The 14,284-nt window shown below is 54.4% G+C and overlaps 4 protein-coding genes across 9 annotated transcripts; 2 read left to right on the forward strand and 2 right to left on the reverse strand.

Annotated features, from left to right (window-relative positions):
• Window positions 1–98: 98 nt before the first annotated feature.
• Window positions 99–5,104, reverse strand: GNG14 (G protein subunit gamma 14). Of its 2 annotated transcripts, none has more exons than XM_038567164.1 (3): window positions 4,223–5,104; window positions 367–459; window positions 99–284 (listed from the first exon to the last, which is right to left on the reverse strand). In XM_038567164.1, the coding sequence occupies exons 2-3, from the start codon at window positions 457–459 to the stop codon at window positions 159–161; spliced, it is 219 nt and encodes a 72-aa protein (XP_038423092.1). In that variant the 5' UTR covers window positions 4,223–5,104; the 3' UTR covers window positions 99–158. The 2 variants fall into 2 exon arrangements, with proteins under 2 accessions (XP_038423092.1, XP_038423091.1); XM_038567163.1 differs by having other exon boundaries at window positions 4,298–5,100.
• DHPS (deoxyhypusine synthase) lies at window positions 4,669–8,392 on the forward strand. 5 transcript variants are annotated; one of them, XM_038567156.1, is made up of 10 exons: window positions 5,299–5,315; window positions 5,402–5,536; window positions 5,672–5,836; window positions 6,072–6,193; window positions 6,277–6,373; window positions 6,449–6,535; window positions 6,924–7,029; window positions 7,109–7,212; window positions 7,975–8,100; window positions 8,183–8,389. In XM_038567156.1, the coding sequence occupies exons 3-10, from the start codon at window positions 5,834–5,836 to the stop codon at window positions 8,276–8,278; spliced, it is 741 nt and encodes a 246-aa protein (XP_038423084.1). In that variant the 5' UTR covers window positions 5,299–5,315; window positions 5,402–5,536; window positions 5,672–5,833; the 3' UTR covers window positions 8,279–8,389. The 5 variants fall into 5 exon arrangements, with proteins under 5 accessions (XP_038423085.1, XP_038423081.1, XP_038423083.1 ...); XM_038567157.1 differs by lacking the exons at window positions 5,299–5,315; window positions 5,402–5,536 and adding an exon at window positions 4,669–5,062 and having other exon boundaries at window positions 7,109–7,230; window positions 8,057–8,100; window positions 8,183–8,321; XM_038567153.1 differs by lacking the exons at window positions 5,299–5,315; window positions 5,402–5,536 and adding an exon at window positions 4,856–5,062 and having other exon boundaries at window positions 8,183–8,392.
• On the reverse strand, window positions 8,284–13,216 carry WDR83 (WD repeat domain 83). Its single transcript, XM_038567159.1, has 9 exons — window positions 12,390–13,216; window positions 12,192–12,312; window positions 11,987–12,092; window positions 11,396–11,444; window positions 11,195–11,321; window positions 10,007–10,074; window positions 9,803–9,911; window positions 9,612–9,726; window positions 8,284–8,586 (listed from the first exon to the last, which is right to left on the reverse strand). Exons 1-9 carry the CDS (start codon window positions 12,490–12,492, stop codon window positions 8,437–8,439), a joined length of 948 nt encoding a protein of 315 aa, XP_038423087.1. The 5' UTR covers window positions 12,493–13,216; the 3' UTR covers window positions 8,284–8,436.
• WDR83OS (WD repeat domain 83 opposite strand) lies at window positions 12,656–14,232 on the forward strand. The gene is made up of 4 exons (XM_038567162.1): window positions 12,656–12,926; window positions 13,042–13,147; window positions 13,661–13,758; window positions 13,848–14,232. The coding sequence occupies exons 1-4, from the start codon at window positions 12,877–12,879 to the stop codon at window positions 13,912–13,914; spliced, it is 321 nt and encodes a 106-aa protein (XP_038423090.1). The 5' UTR covers window positions 12,656–12,876; the 3' UTR covers window positions 13,915–14,232.
• Window positions 14,233–14,284: the final 52 nt, after the last annotated feature.

The following is a 14,284-nucleotide window of genomic DNA, read 5'->3' on the forward strand; positions in this document are numbered from 1 at the left end:
GATGTGTGTGCTGCTGGGGCCACAACCCTAGAGTAGGCAGGGGAGGGAGGCTGTCTGCAGGCCCCCCTCTGCCCCCACTGAAGCCTGGCTAAGCCACGTCCTGAGGATCATTCACTTCATTTTTATTGAGGCCATCTGGGTAGTCAGGGCCATGAAGGTCACAGGATGGTGCAGGGCTTCTTCTCCTTGAAGGGGTTGGTGGCAGCTGGGATGCCCACAAGGAAGGGGTCACTCTTGGCCTGCTCTGTGCAGAACTGCAGCAGGTCGGCAGCCGCCTTGGACACCTGCAGGCCAGCCTGGTCAGTCGGGCCTGGGCTGTCCACCTGCCCTCTCACCCAGACCTGCCCATGCCACCCTGGTCCTCACCTTCACGCGGTCGATGCCTGCCTCCATCCGCAGCTGCTCCACAGCCCGGCGGGCCTGCCCGATGTCGCTGCCAATGGCCACCTTGCTGGACATCTGTGGGGAGAGTGAGCAGGGTCAGAGGCATGAGGTTCAATTCCAGACCCTGAGCCATACAGCTGAGTCCCTTAACTGCCTCCTGTGTCCCCCGGGGACTGTGGGAAAGGGGTGGTGGTTCCCCAACCCATCAGGACCACATACTTCAGCTAAGGACTCCGGCTGATTCCTGACTGCTCAGTCCTTCAGCAGCCCGGCTCTGGCTCCCTCCCCTGCCAGCCTGGCCTCTCCTGCCCCCTCCTCCCCTCCCCCCGCAGAGACTTTGAAGCCAGGACACTCATGGAGTGAAATGTCACCACCAGCAGCAGCTGCCTCAGCTGAGGGGGTCCCTGCCCCAGGGGGCCCAGTGGCTGCCCTGGTGTCACATGTCACCTTGGCTCGGGGAGTGGAGGGGGCCCCAGCCTCTTACTGCCCTGGTTAAACCTCAACTAATGGGCCCCAATAAGCCTCTTTTGGCAGCCTCTGCACCACCACCCCCCCCCCCCCCCCCCGCCAATACAGAGTATACCCTGGCTCAGGTGCAGCCCTGCCTCTCCACTCCATCTACACTTATCCACAGATAACTCTGTCCACTTGCTTATGCTGATGGCTTCCTCTGTCCCCATCCTAGTACCTTCCCTGATTTCAGATCCATCCAAAGAACTTCCTGCCTGCTCAGTCTGTCATCCTGGTGTCTCAGGTGTTTGCTGGTAGCTCAGCTGAACTCAGGACTATCTACCCCCTCCAGCCCCGCCCCCAAATTCATCACCATCCACTCAAATGCCCTGGGGCCCAAATCTTGGAACTCCTTCAATCCTCCCTTTCTGGGGTCCCGACATCTGATTCTTTCTCAGGACCCATCAGATCGACTTCAAATTAGGTTCTCAGTCTGGTCACTCCATGTCTGTTGGCATGTCCCAGGTCCTGCTCCCACCTCTGTGGCCGGGACCAGTGCAGTCGCCTCTGCCCTCGTACCCCCTGCCCTGCCCTTCCCCACTGCCTCCATTCTCAAGGCAGCCAGTGGGGTCTGGTAAAAAAGAAATCACTTTACAACATGGATAAACCTTGAGGTCAGGTCATATATTAAGTAAAACAAGCCAGCCACAAAATGACCAATAACCTATGATCCTATGTGCGGTCCCTAGAGGAGTCAAATTGAGAGACAGAAAGTAGATGGTGGGGTGGTCAGCACTGGGAGAGAGAGGGGAGGGAGATTTAGTGTTTAATGGGGACAGTTTCAGTTTCGGATGATGAAAACACTTCAGAGATGGATGGTGGTAACGTTTGTACAACAACATGAGTGTGCTTAATGCCATAGAACTATACACTTTATTATTTTTTTAATTTTTTATTTATTTATGATAGAGAGAGAGAGAGAGGCAGAGACACAGGCAGAGGGAGAAGCAGGCTCCATGCACCAGGAGCCCGACGTGGGATTCGATCCCGGGTCTGCAGGATTGCGCCCTGGGCCAAAGGCAGGCGCTAAACCACTGCGCCACCCAGGGATCCCAGAACTGTACACTTTAAAATGGTTATGATGGGGCAGCCCGGGTGGCTCAGTGGTTTAGTGCCACCTTCAGCCCAGGGCCTGATCCTGGAGGCCCGGGATCAAGTCCCACGTCAGGGTCCCTGCATGGAGCCTGCTTCTCCCTCTGCCTGTGTCTCTCTCTCTCTCATGAATAAATAAATAAAATCTTTAAAACAATAAATAAATAAAATGGTTACACGTTTTATGTTTTATATAAATATAAATACACATACGTATACATATTGTGTATATATGTATACGTAAATAAAATTTTTATTTTTAAATATTTTTTATTTTTAAAAAATAAAAAAAATGACTTAATACAAGTTTTAAAAATTGGAAAAAAAAATCGGAGTGTTTCAGTCCTTTTTAAAACTCTCCAATGGTTTCCCAGCCTCTTAGAATAAACCATCTTCCTTACTACAGCTGAGGGCACTCTGCTCTAGTACCTTCTATCTGCTCTGAATTCACTTTTTTGTTTTTACAGGTTTTATTTTTAAGTCACCTCTACATCCAATGTGGGGCTTGAAGTCACAACCTCGAGATCAAGAATCACATGCTTCACTGACTGGGCCAGCCAGGCACCCCCGAATTCATTGATCAACCTCTTTCCCTCCTTCATTCCTCATGGATCACCCTCATGCCCTCGTGTGGGCTCATTCATTTGTTCAGCCTATGTGCTGAGATCACAGTATGTGCTTGCCACTGCATAGAGTAAGAGAAACAGCAGTGAAACCAGACAATCCTGCTCACAAGGAGCAGCCGTTCTAATTAGGGAGGGACACGCAAAAGCAAACAAAATGTATCAAGTGCTTTGAAAGACAATGACAAGGGATGCATGCGTGGCTCAAAGGTTTAGAGCCTGCCTTTGGCCCAGGGCATGATCCTGGAGACCCAGGATCCAGTCCGACATCAGACTCCCTGCATAGAGTCTGCTTCTCCCTCTGCCTGTGTCTCTGTCTCTCTCTCTCTGTGTCTCATGAATAAATAAATAAAATCTTTAAAAAAAAAAAAAGAAAGACAATGACAAGCAAGGTAAGGGTGGAAACAGGTGATAGGAGCAGGCCTCTTGGATGAGGTAGTATTTAGACAGAGGCTCAGAGGACAAGGAGCTTGAGAAGAGGGTTTCCAGGCAGAGGGAATAGCAGGTGCATCATCCCTTGGTCAGGAGATGAGCTTGGCGGGTTCTAGGACAGCGAGGAGGCCAGTGTGGCTGGAGAGGAGGAAGTGAGGGCCAGTGGAGAGAGATGAGGGAATGGAGGGAATTGAGCAGGCATCTTCACAGGCCAGGGTGAAGACCTTAGGTTTTACTCCGAGGGAGAAGCCACCATAAGAGAGTTTTAAAAGGAATGATGTATCTGGCTTCTGTTTAATGAGCTCTCTGGCCACAGCTGGGAGATGGATTGGAGGGAAGGTAGCCCAGCGTGGAGGCTGAGAGAATGGAGAGAAGCATCTGGATACAAATACCCAATCAGAATGTTGTACATCTAAAACTAATAGAATATGTTAATTTTATCTCAATAATAATAAAAAGGCACCTGGAATTGGGACCTATTTTGTGGGCAGAACTTGGCGGAGGTGCTGAGGGATGGGTGAGAACAAAGGAGAGAGGTCAAGCTCAGTTCTCCAGTGTTGGGTCTACTAGGTGCATGGAGGGCTTATTTGCTGAGTTGAGGGCTTTTTGATGAGATGTGGAAGACTGCAGGGAGATCAGCGTTAAGTGGAGTGGGAGCTGAGGTGGTGAGTTTGAGATCCAAGTGGGGACTGTCAAAAATGTCAGGGAGGATGTTCTCTTCCTCCAGTTAAGTGGGCTAATCTCTGACCTCAGGACTTTTGCACTGGCAGTTCTCTTTCCCATTGGGGGATGGTGGGGGAAAGGCCTCCCCAAATCTGCACATATGGGGCCTTTCTTGGCTTTCTGGCCTTGGCTCAAATGTCACCTCCTTGGTGTCCTTCCCTAACCACCTGTCCCTGCAAATAAGGCCATCAACCCCTTCAACCACCCCTACCTCAAAAACACATCATGTTTGAATCCTCAATAGCACTAATCACTATTGTGGTTAGCTTTACTAGCTCCCCAATCAAACTATGGACTCCAGGAGGGCAGGGTCTGCATCTTGTTCACTGATAAATCTGAGTCGCCAAACACAGAGCCCAACGTATGGTATAGACTCCATAAATTATAAAGTGCCTGGTTAAAAGATTCCCCCTGGACCAAACCCTATGCAGGGCTAGGAGGACCCATGAGATACAGACCTCACCTTCGAGGGTCTCACAGTCTTGCTGGAGGGAAAGAGAGGTCAGCCCTGGATCCCAGAGGAGGTCCCTTACCCAGAGGACGGTCAGGGAAGGCTTCCCAGAAGTGACGGCCGCAACTACCAGGGGAAGACCAGAGGGTTACGCAGCATGTGGAGGCTCTGGTACGGACAGCGATCACTACACCATTTGATGAGAGACGCTCAGGGCCAGAAATTATCTGACATTTCCTGATGACTCGAATCCTGTCCTAGGGCGACGTCTAAGAAGCCATCCTCCTTCCCAAAGGGACAGAAACGAATGGGAAAGCGCCGCGCAACGCGGTGGGTCTCCAGCAGGCGGCAGTGAAAGCAGGACTCTTCATTCATCTCGGGCTGACAAGACGCGAAACAGGCAATAACGGCTCCTCGCGGCTTCCATATTACGGAAACGCATGCGCAAACATGGCCGCGCCCTGGATTGTGGGGCTCAAAGAGTCACGTGACTGAGCAACTTCCCGTCCCCTTCTGCAGGTTTTCCAGAGCCCTACTTCCTGCACTGTCATATAGAAGCGCGTGCCGGGGCTTAGTGCGTTTCGAGGCCGCTGGAGGCCTGGTCTGGGCGGCTGTGATCTGAGAGTGCGGCCGCGGGAGCATGGAGGGTCTTCCGGAAGGGAAGGCACCCGCGGCGGCGCTGGCCGCTGTGCTGAAGCATAGCTCGGCGCTGCCCTCCGAGAGCTCCCAAGTCCGAGGCTACGACTTCAGCCGCGGCGTGGACTACCGTGCGCTACTGGAGGCCTTCGGCACCACTGGCTTCCAGGCCACCAACTTCGGGCGCGCAGTGCAGCAAGTCAACGCCATGGTGAAGCCTGGGGCGGAACTTCCTGGGTTGAGGGGGTGTGGCCTCCAGTAGCGGCAATGCGGTACTGGGGGGCGGGGCTCCCTTGAGAAGGAGGCGTGCCCTTTGTCGGGCGGCCCAATAGGTGGAGAGAGGCAGGGTCCATTCTGGGCAGCGGTTTCCGTGCTGGGGAGAGGACCTTGTGCCTCCCCATCTCCATAGCATCCTACCATCAGGATGAGGTTGGGACTGATGCTAGATAGGAGGCGGGTTGTAGGTAAGGAGTGAAGTGTTCTGAACGGTGCGGTTGAGGAGGAGCCTCAGTCAGGGCGGGGTCTGGGCTCAGATTTGCTTTTTCCAAAGGGGAAAGTGACCAGGCCTGCAGAGGTAGTGCTCTCCAGTTCCTTGAAAGGGGAATAAAACCTGAGCGCGTGCCTTGAGATTTGGGCGGTGAATGGGGCCGAGCCTGCGCAGGGGGCGTTCGTTCCTTGGCTTCAGGTATTCCAAGTAGAAGTGTTTCCTTATTCCTGAGTGGGCAGGCCCCGGGGCTGGAGTCTGATCCTGAAACCCACTTGGAGCCCTCGGGCTAGAGTTTGGGGCCAGAGGGTAACTTGACTCTGCCCTTACACCTAGATAGAGAAGAAACTAGAGCCGCTGTCGCAGGATGAAGACCAGCATGCAGACCTGACCCAGAGCCGCCGCCCACTTACTGGCTGCACCATTTTTCTGGGCTACACATCCAATCTCATCAGTTCAGGCATCCGTGAGACCATCCGTTACCTCGTGCAGCACAACATGGTGGGTACCTGGCGGGGTTGTGGACTTGGCCTCTCTAGGTCTTATGGGCAATAAAAATTATTGGCCACTTAAATGACAGGGAGACAGGATTGTTTTAAGCGGAGGAACAGGATCTACTTTTATTTTGCAGTAGAGATTTTCCCAAGGGTCACTGGATTAGTGTTGGGAATGAGGAGCCCTACCTGGCATGACGGCAGGGCCCCTCTTCCTGGGCCAACCTGATTTGTGGCTGCAGGTGGACGTCTTAGTGACCACAGCTGGCGGTGTGGAGGAAGATTTTATCAAGTGCCTGGCACCCACGTACCTGGGCGATTTCAGTCTCAGGGGGAAGGAGCTACGTGAGAACGGGATCAACAGGTTCGGGGCCCTGAGTGATGCTGGGCAAGGGAGCTGGGCTGAGGATCCTGGGGCCCGATGCCCACATGCCTCATGTTCCGCAGGATTGGAAACCTACTGGTGCCCAATGACAATTACTGCAAGTTTGAGGACTGGTTGATGCCCATTCTGGACCAAATGGTGCTGGAGCAGAACACAGAGGTGGGGCAGGAGCACCCTGGGGGTCGGTGTGGAACTGAGGCGGCCCTGCTGGCTGAAGTCAATGTCTCCTCCTAGGGTGTGAAGTGGACACCTTCCAAGATGATTGCCCGACTGGGCAAGGAGATCAACAACCCAGAATCAGTGTATTACTGGGCCCAGAAGGTGAGGGACTAGGTAGGGCAAGGGTACCAGGCCTTGGCACATGTTAGCTTGTTTCACCTTCATAGCCACCTGGAGAACCATTTCATCATCTCCACTCTTAGGTGAGGAAGCCAACACAGATGTTAGTTTGTCTGACGCTGCGGTCCAGCAGTGGGAGTAATGAGAGCTACCATTCTCCACTGGTTTTGTCTGGTTTCATCACATATGCTTCATCTGTGATGGAGATGCTGTTGCAGTCTCCATTTTACAGTTGAAGAAGCTAAGGCCTAGAGAACTTAGTAAGCATCCTGCCTAGAATCAGGCAGAGAGGAGGGGATGCCACTGGGATGGGGGCCAGTCTGCCTCTGCTGGGCTCTGAGCTTGTTGCTCTCATCTTGCTGTTCCCTAGAACCACATCCCCGTGTTGAGCCCAGCGCTCACAGATGGCTCCTTGGGCGACATGATCTTCTTCCATTCCTACAAGAACCCAGGCCTGGTCCTGGACATTGTTGAGGGTGAGGTGCTAGGGCCACAGAGGAGCAGGGGAGGTAGGGTGGCTGTGTCCACTGCCTGACCACAATGCTCTTCTCCCAGACCTGCGACTCATCAACACACAGGCCATCTTTGCCAAGCGCACTGGGATGATCATCCTGGGCGGGGGTGTGGTCAAGCACCACATCGCCAATGCCAACCTCATGGTGAGTGGGGACACAGTAGCCGGTTCCTAGTGAGGGTGGCACTCGGGCTTGCCATACAGACCTGTGCTAAGCCTACGCCATGTGCCAGGGCAACAACTGTAGACTAGATAGGCCAGGATCCCTGTCCTCCTGGACTGATGTTCTAGTCAGGGAGATAGGTGGCAAGCAAGTGATGTGCATGTCACGGGGCAGTTAGCTGCTGTGGGAAAAAAAATGAGGGATGACAAGTGCAAGAGAAAAAGAAAGGAGTGCTGTTCAGAAAAGGGAAGTTCTGGGAAAGACAGCCTGTAAACAGAAAACAGCCAGTGCAAAGGCTCTGAGGTGCCTGAATTAAATCAAGGGACAGTTAGCAGGCCAGTGAAGGGGACCGAGACAATTAGCAGCAGGAGCCTGGCCTCTAGGGCTGCCAGTTGGGTGCTTATAGGTGCACCCTGGCCTCTATAGGGGGAACAAATGGCAGGTCTTGGTAAGGAACGATGGGGCCAGGATAGGAATCTTCTTTGTATTTGGTGGCAGCCCCTGCAGATGTGGGAGAGTTGTTGCTACATGGTTGGTGCTTTTGGGGCAGCTTTGCCCATTGACCCTATCAACCTCCAGCCTCACACTGCTCTTGCATTGGCGTGGGGCCCCCCTTCCTACAGAGTGAGGGGCCACTATGAGCTTTGTTCATGCAGGACACGTCCCCCAGCCTCTCTAGCTAGTGCTGTCCCCTTTCCTGTCTCCAGTGACTGGCTGACCAGCTCACCATGCCTCTCCCCACAGCGGAATGGGGCTGACTATGCTGTCTACATCAACACGGCCCAGGAGTTTGATGGCTCGGACTCTGGTGCCAGGCCTGACGAAGCTGTCTCTTGGGGCAAGATCCGGGTGGATGCACAGCCGGTCAAGGTGAGGGCCAGTCAACTGGCCAGGGTGCGGTCTCCCAGAGTGTAACCACAGATCCTGTGGTTCACCCAGGTCCCCTCTGCAGGTCTATGCTGATGCCACCCTGGTCTTCCCCCTGCTTGTGGCTGAAACCTTTGCCCAGAAAAGAGATGCCTTCATGCCTGAGAAGAATGAAGACTGAATGGCTACAGCTCCAGGAAGTCTCCCCCTCCTCTATTTATTAGCTTGCACACCTGGTCCCTCCCTCACTCCTTGGTCAGCTGCGTGTCTAGAATAAATGGTCTCAGTCATCCTTCTGAGTCTGCGTCTGTGTCCTTGGTAACAACAGGTCCTCCACCTTCAGCCTGTGCCACCCTCAGCCTCATAAGCCTCCTCCCGCCAGCAATGGACGCTGCCCCCCATGGCAGTCAGCAGGCAGGGCTCCGTGGGGTGGTAGGCCAGTGACTGTACCACGCCGGGACCCACAGGAAGGGCCAGTGCCAGGGCACCCTGTGGAGTGAAGGGGTGGGGGGTGGTTATAGTGTGTCTCTCCCCTGACCTTTAGCCACCCACCTCTAATTGCTTCCCAGGCACTACAAACTTGATCTGCCCCCAAATGAACCCCGCAGTTATTCCACCCTCCCTGGTGCTCAGGCCAATCATCTTGGGAGTCTTCCTCTTTTATACCTCCTACCCCTTTATCAGTAAGTGCCCCCTGGCCCTGCCTTTAGACCATATCCAGACTCCACATTCAAAGCCACAACTTGCTCCAATCCTGTGGTGTCTGTTCCCAGCTTCTCTCTACACCTGCTGCCATCCGGGCTCTACAGGCCACTGGGCTGCCTCCGTGCTCACTTCTTTCATCACCTTGCAGTCACCACTCAGCACATATGGTCTGTCCCACAAGCAGGCCCCAGATTTCTCTTCCCACTTCAAAATGTCCCTTCATGTGCCCTCTCCTCCAGGGTAGATTCTAGTCTAGTAGACTCTTGAGAAGCATGCAGGGCTCTGGCATGTTCTTAGTTGCCAGAGAGAGCCAGCCCCTCAGGTCTCCAAGGCCACCTCCCCCCCCCCCCCCCGATTCCTCCATCCTCTTAGGAGGATTACTTTCCCTGGCCAAGCCCTGGCCCTACCCCATTAGGCTAGAAGTGTCTATTCCCAGCCTGACATCCCCACCAGGCTTGAGACACATCAGGACAGGGCTCACAGGACTTGGGATTAGAAACCACGGGGATGCTCAGAGGCAGCTTAGGTTTCTTGAACCACAGCCCCATCTCAGCTGGGGTCCAATGTGGCTATTGGCCTTGTTCCACCAGGGTCAGTCCCAGCGTCTTTCTGTCTCCTGATCAAAGTGTACCACACCTCCAGGCCTTAGTATGCACTGTTCCCTCTGCCAGGCATGCCCTTCCTGTTTGTCCTCTCACTCACTCCTCTAAGCCTCTGGCGCTAATAGCATTCCCTTTTGCAGGTGTGGGAGTGGTGAAGGTAAAGACAGGGCAGGCACCCTGGTGAGGAGTTGGGATGAGGAGGCTCACCTCTACCAGGTCCCAGAAGTACACCTTTCCATCCTCGGAGCAGCTGACCACGTGTGTGTCACGCTCACTCAGGCAGCAGTCCAGCTTGTACTCCTGGTTCTTGTGGCCTGTGTACCTGTGGGTAGGTGGAGTTAGGAGGGCTTGGGTCTTAGCAGGGGTTGGGGAGGGACCCCACGACCCTGAGAACTCACTCGCCCAGCAGCTCCCCTGTGTCCTTGTCTAGAAGCCGCAACGTGGAGTCCAAGCTGGACACCAGGGTGCACTGCCCATCCCGACTAAAGCAGGTACAAGTGATAGGACCTGAGGGGTGGGGAGGGGTGCAGGTGGGTGAGGCTGGGGCCCCCTTTGTTGCCCCCCTCCCAGCCCTGTCTGCCCCACAATCCTGCCATACTCACTGCTCACATAGTCTGAGAAGAGCTGCCCCATCCTCAGGTCATAGCGCCTCACCCGGCCGTCAACGGAGCTGCAAGAGGATGGATCCACCTGAAGCATCAACTCGGGGCAGTAGGTCCATGGCTCCCCGTACTCTCCCTGACCCTGCCAGGACCCTTAGGGTGGGGAGGTGCTGGGCTTGCCCTTCATGTGCACTCTTCACTGTCAGGCTCACACTCAAGACTTCGCCGTGGAAAATAAGCATTGGTAGTAATTCATGAGTGGAATTCCAGGGCACTAGCTTTGAGACTTATACCCAGGGCCAATCGGGACCTACTCCATCTGTTTTTGATATGTACTAAGTATCCTCTCTGTGCTAGTCCTTGGGACACAGCTGCAACAAAGCTAGGAACACTTTCTTCCATCAAAGAGCCTTGCTGACTGAGAGTCATCTACGAAGGTCACCCCAAGGAGGTGACCTCTAAACTGGGACTTGATAAGGAGACAAACACGTGTGGTCCAGGAGGAGATGTGTGGGAACAGATGAGGCAATAGACTGGGCAGCCCAAACTAGTGGGAATGGCACTCCTTTGCATTGTGGCAGCAAAAGGGCAGCCTTTTTTGGGAATTTTAATTATTTGCCTCTTGCAACCAGAATATTAACCCTATGTGGGCAGAGATTTTTTTCCTATTTTATCCACTGCTGAGTGTTCACTGACTAAAAAAGTGGTATGCAAGAGATGCTCAAAAACACTTTCAGTAGAAAGGGAGTCCAGGTAGAGGAAGAGCAATTGCAAAGGTCCTGAGATGAGAGCATGATTAGTATATTAAGAGAAATGAGACCTGGATTGAATAAAAGCTAAAAGATCGGCAGAGACCAGACTGTGCAGGGCCTTGTAAGCTAAGGTGAGAAGAGTTGCTTTTATTTTTTTTTTTTTATTTTTTTTTTTAATTTTTATTTATTTATGATAGTCACAGAGAGAGAAAGAGAGAGGGGCAGAGACACAGGCAGAGGGAGAAGCAGGCTCCATGCACCGGGAGCCCGATGTGGGATTCGATCCTGGGTCTCCAGGATCGCGCCCTGGGCCAAAGGCAGGCGCCAAACCGCTGCGCCACCCAGGGATCCCGAAGAGTTGCTTTTAATCTGAGTAGAGAGGCAGCAGTGATCCCCGGGGGCACCAGCAGAGGGGTGAGGTCCTGGCTCCACTCACCCTGACAGGACCTCATGGTCTGACACTTTCACACTGGATATGCCATCCCTGGCTTCGTCCAGTGTCTGCACCGGCTCAGGCCTCCGAGATCGGCAGTCCCAGCATCGTATGCTGGAATCAATAGAGCCTGTGAGGACCAGCATGAGGTAGAAGTCAGGTTTGGGCAGCAGGGGCAGTACCCTGCCTAGGCCCCAGACTCACCAGACAGGATGACCGTAGCCTCTTCATTAAACTGGACCGTGTTCACCTTCTGAGAAACAGGAATTGCCACTCAGAGGAAGCTGGACTTTGGAAAACTGAGATTAAGGCAGGGTTCCTGATGCAAGTTAAAGCAAGGGAATGGGGGGGTGGGGGAGGCGTTGGATATAAAAATGCCAAAACTTAAAAAATAAATAAATAAATAAAGCAAGGGCAAAGGAGGGGTGCCTGGGTGGCTCAGTTGGTTAAGTGTCTGCCTTCGGCTCACTTTCTAGGGTCCTGGCTCAGGTTCTGGGTTCTCAGGGTTCTGGGATCGAGTCCCCTGTTGGGCTCCCTGCTCAGTGGGGAGCCTGCTTCTCCCTTTACCTCTGTTGTTCCCCCTTGCTCATGTTCTCTCTCAAATAAAAAAAAAAAAAAAAAGAGGGGGGGTGGGGAGGTGAAAGGTTTTGGGGAAATTGCATGCTGGGCCACTGGGAAAGGATCCTCACTCTGTAATAGGTGGGGGTGGAAGGAGTCTTTGTCATCACCTACACGATAATGCGGGCCTTCTCTGACATCAAGGCTCTAATGAGGGCTCTTCTTGTTTGTACTCACCCCCGCGTGGCCCCGGAATTTGCGAACGACCTGCCCCGATGCCACATCCCACAGCACCACCGCCTTGTCCCCGCCGCCGGAGCAGAGACTACTGTTGTCAAACGAGCTAGAGGACAGAGGAAGGAAGGTCAGTGCTGACCTCAGATCCCGACCTCTGCACCGGATCACGCGGCCTGGCCGCCCACCCACCGCCCCAACTGCTCACCCGGCCGCGTCCAGCACCTCGTAGCCGTGGCCACTGTACGTCCTCAGCAGCGTCCCTCGCAACGGATTCCACAGCTTCAGGGTCTTGTCGCTGCCGCACGTCAGACAGTAATTGCCATCCACTGGGGAACAGCAGGAAGGGATCAGAGGGCTGCGGACCTCAGAAGGCAGGAGAACCCGGAATGAAGAGCGAGCTCACCATTAAATCGTACAGCTCGCACTGCCCCCTGCCCGCAGTCCAGGGTCTTCACCCGTTTTTGCGGCAGCTCCGGGCCCCGTGGTTTTGGCTCAGGGAAAGCCATCGTTTTCGGGACCCCTTCGTCGCCGCCTTACATCGGTTTGCCCCGGAGCTTCCGAACCCTCGGCACCCACGCTTGGATGTAACCTTATTGTCTTCCGTAGTCTACTTCCTATTTCTCACTTCCGGTTCAAAGGTTTGGCTTTTTCGGGATAATATTGGGAATACCGAAGTCTGATTCCAGCTCCCAGGTTTCTTTCCCCACTTCTTGTTTTCAAGGAACATTTTTGGTCTCTTCTAATTCTGTCCCCCGGCTTGGAGGAGTCCTGGCCCCCGCCGCCAGGAACGGAAGCTCGAAGACCGAGGGTGTCACTCCAAAAGCCACCCTCCGTTTCTGCGCCGGAAGCTGCAACTCCCGCAGCGGAAGAGGCACGACCTCCGACCTGCCATGTCCACTAACAACATGTCGGACCCGCGAAGGCCGAACAAAGTGCTCAGGTGAGGACCCCGACGTCATGGGAACAGGGCTCGGGCTGTGGGGCGAGGCCCAGGGAAGCGCTTGTCCATTTCGGGGGCGGGACTCGAGTGCCTCTGACCCTTGAGCCTGCCGCAGGTACAAGCCCCCGCCGAGCGAGTGTAACCCGGCCTTGGACGACCCGACGCCGGACTACATGAACCTGCTCGGCATGATCTTCAGCATGTGCGGCCTCATGCTCAAGGTGGGCGGCACCGGGTTTCCTCCGGCATCGCTTCGCCTGACAGCGAAGCCCGTGGGGGCAGCGGATTCGGAACCGGGCGGGGCCCGCGCTAGGGGGCGGGGCTTGGGCCTGGCCGGGGGCGGGGCTTAGGTGCTGCTGGGCGGAGAAAGCCGGAGCGCGGGAGGGAAGGAAGGTAGGGGTGGGTACCCGAGAGGTCAGTTTGAAGGCGGGGCCAGGTTTTAAAGCAATTTGGAGGGGCCTCCTGGAGAAAGGATGGGGTTCTTAGCATCACAAGTTATGTCACAGGCCAGTCTTAGGCCTGAGGTTATGTGCTGGGGTCAGAGACGCAGGCCAAGAGAGTAGGACGAGAAACTGGGTACCTGGAGTAGGCTACGGGATTCTTGGGAATGAGGGCCAGGCTGTATCCGGCGGAATCAGTGGGTTGGAACCTGTGCCTGGGGTTGGAACCCCTCTGGAGGCTCATTAGTGTGCCTGTCACTGACCAAATACCCCCATCCACCTTCCTTTCCCCAGCTGAAGTGGTGCGCGTGGGTGGCCGTCTACTGCTCCTTCATCAGCTTTGCCAACTCCCGGAGCTCTGAGGACACTAAACAAATGATGAGTAGCTTCATGTGAGTCTAGGCCTAGAGACGGAGGACTCCTGAGTAGTTGGAGAGGGGGACCCAAGCCTGCCTGGACTGACACCTCTTTCCCTTTTCAGGCTGTCCATCTCTGCTGTGGTCATGTCATATCTGCAGAACCCGCAGCCCATGACACCCCCCTGGTGATGTCAGCCTAGGACTTCTCTCTACACATTCCCCCAGGCCTGGCCCCTGGCTGCTCAGCCTCTGCCCTCAGCTGCTGTCCTGGGCTCCCCTGAATGAGGTAGTCTCCGGGCTTGCAGCTGAATGGAGGGAACCTGACCCTTTCCCTGGGATTCTACTTCTGCTGGGCAGAGGGGAATACCTTAGGCCTACCCTCCTGCCTGCCTTCCCCACCCTGCCTGCTGCTGGGGGAGATGCTGTCCATGTTTCTACGTGTATCTACTCGTCTTTTTTGTTGTTGTTTAAACCAGTTAATAATAAAATTTTGCATTCTGGCTGTTCTTTGCGACCTCTCTCTTCTGTGCATTTGTGGGTGCTCTTCCTGGTGGGGGAA

The sequence above is a fragment of the Canis lupus genome, chromosome 20 (genome assembly GCF_011100685.1).
Source record: "Canis lupus familiaris isolate Mischka breed German Shepherd chromosome 20, alternate assembly UU_Cfam_GSD_1.0, whole genome shotgun sequence".
In the NCBI taxonomy this organism is placed as follows: domain Eukaryota; kingdom Metazoa; phylum Chordata; class Mammalia; order Carnivora; family Canidae; genus Canis; species Canis lupus.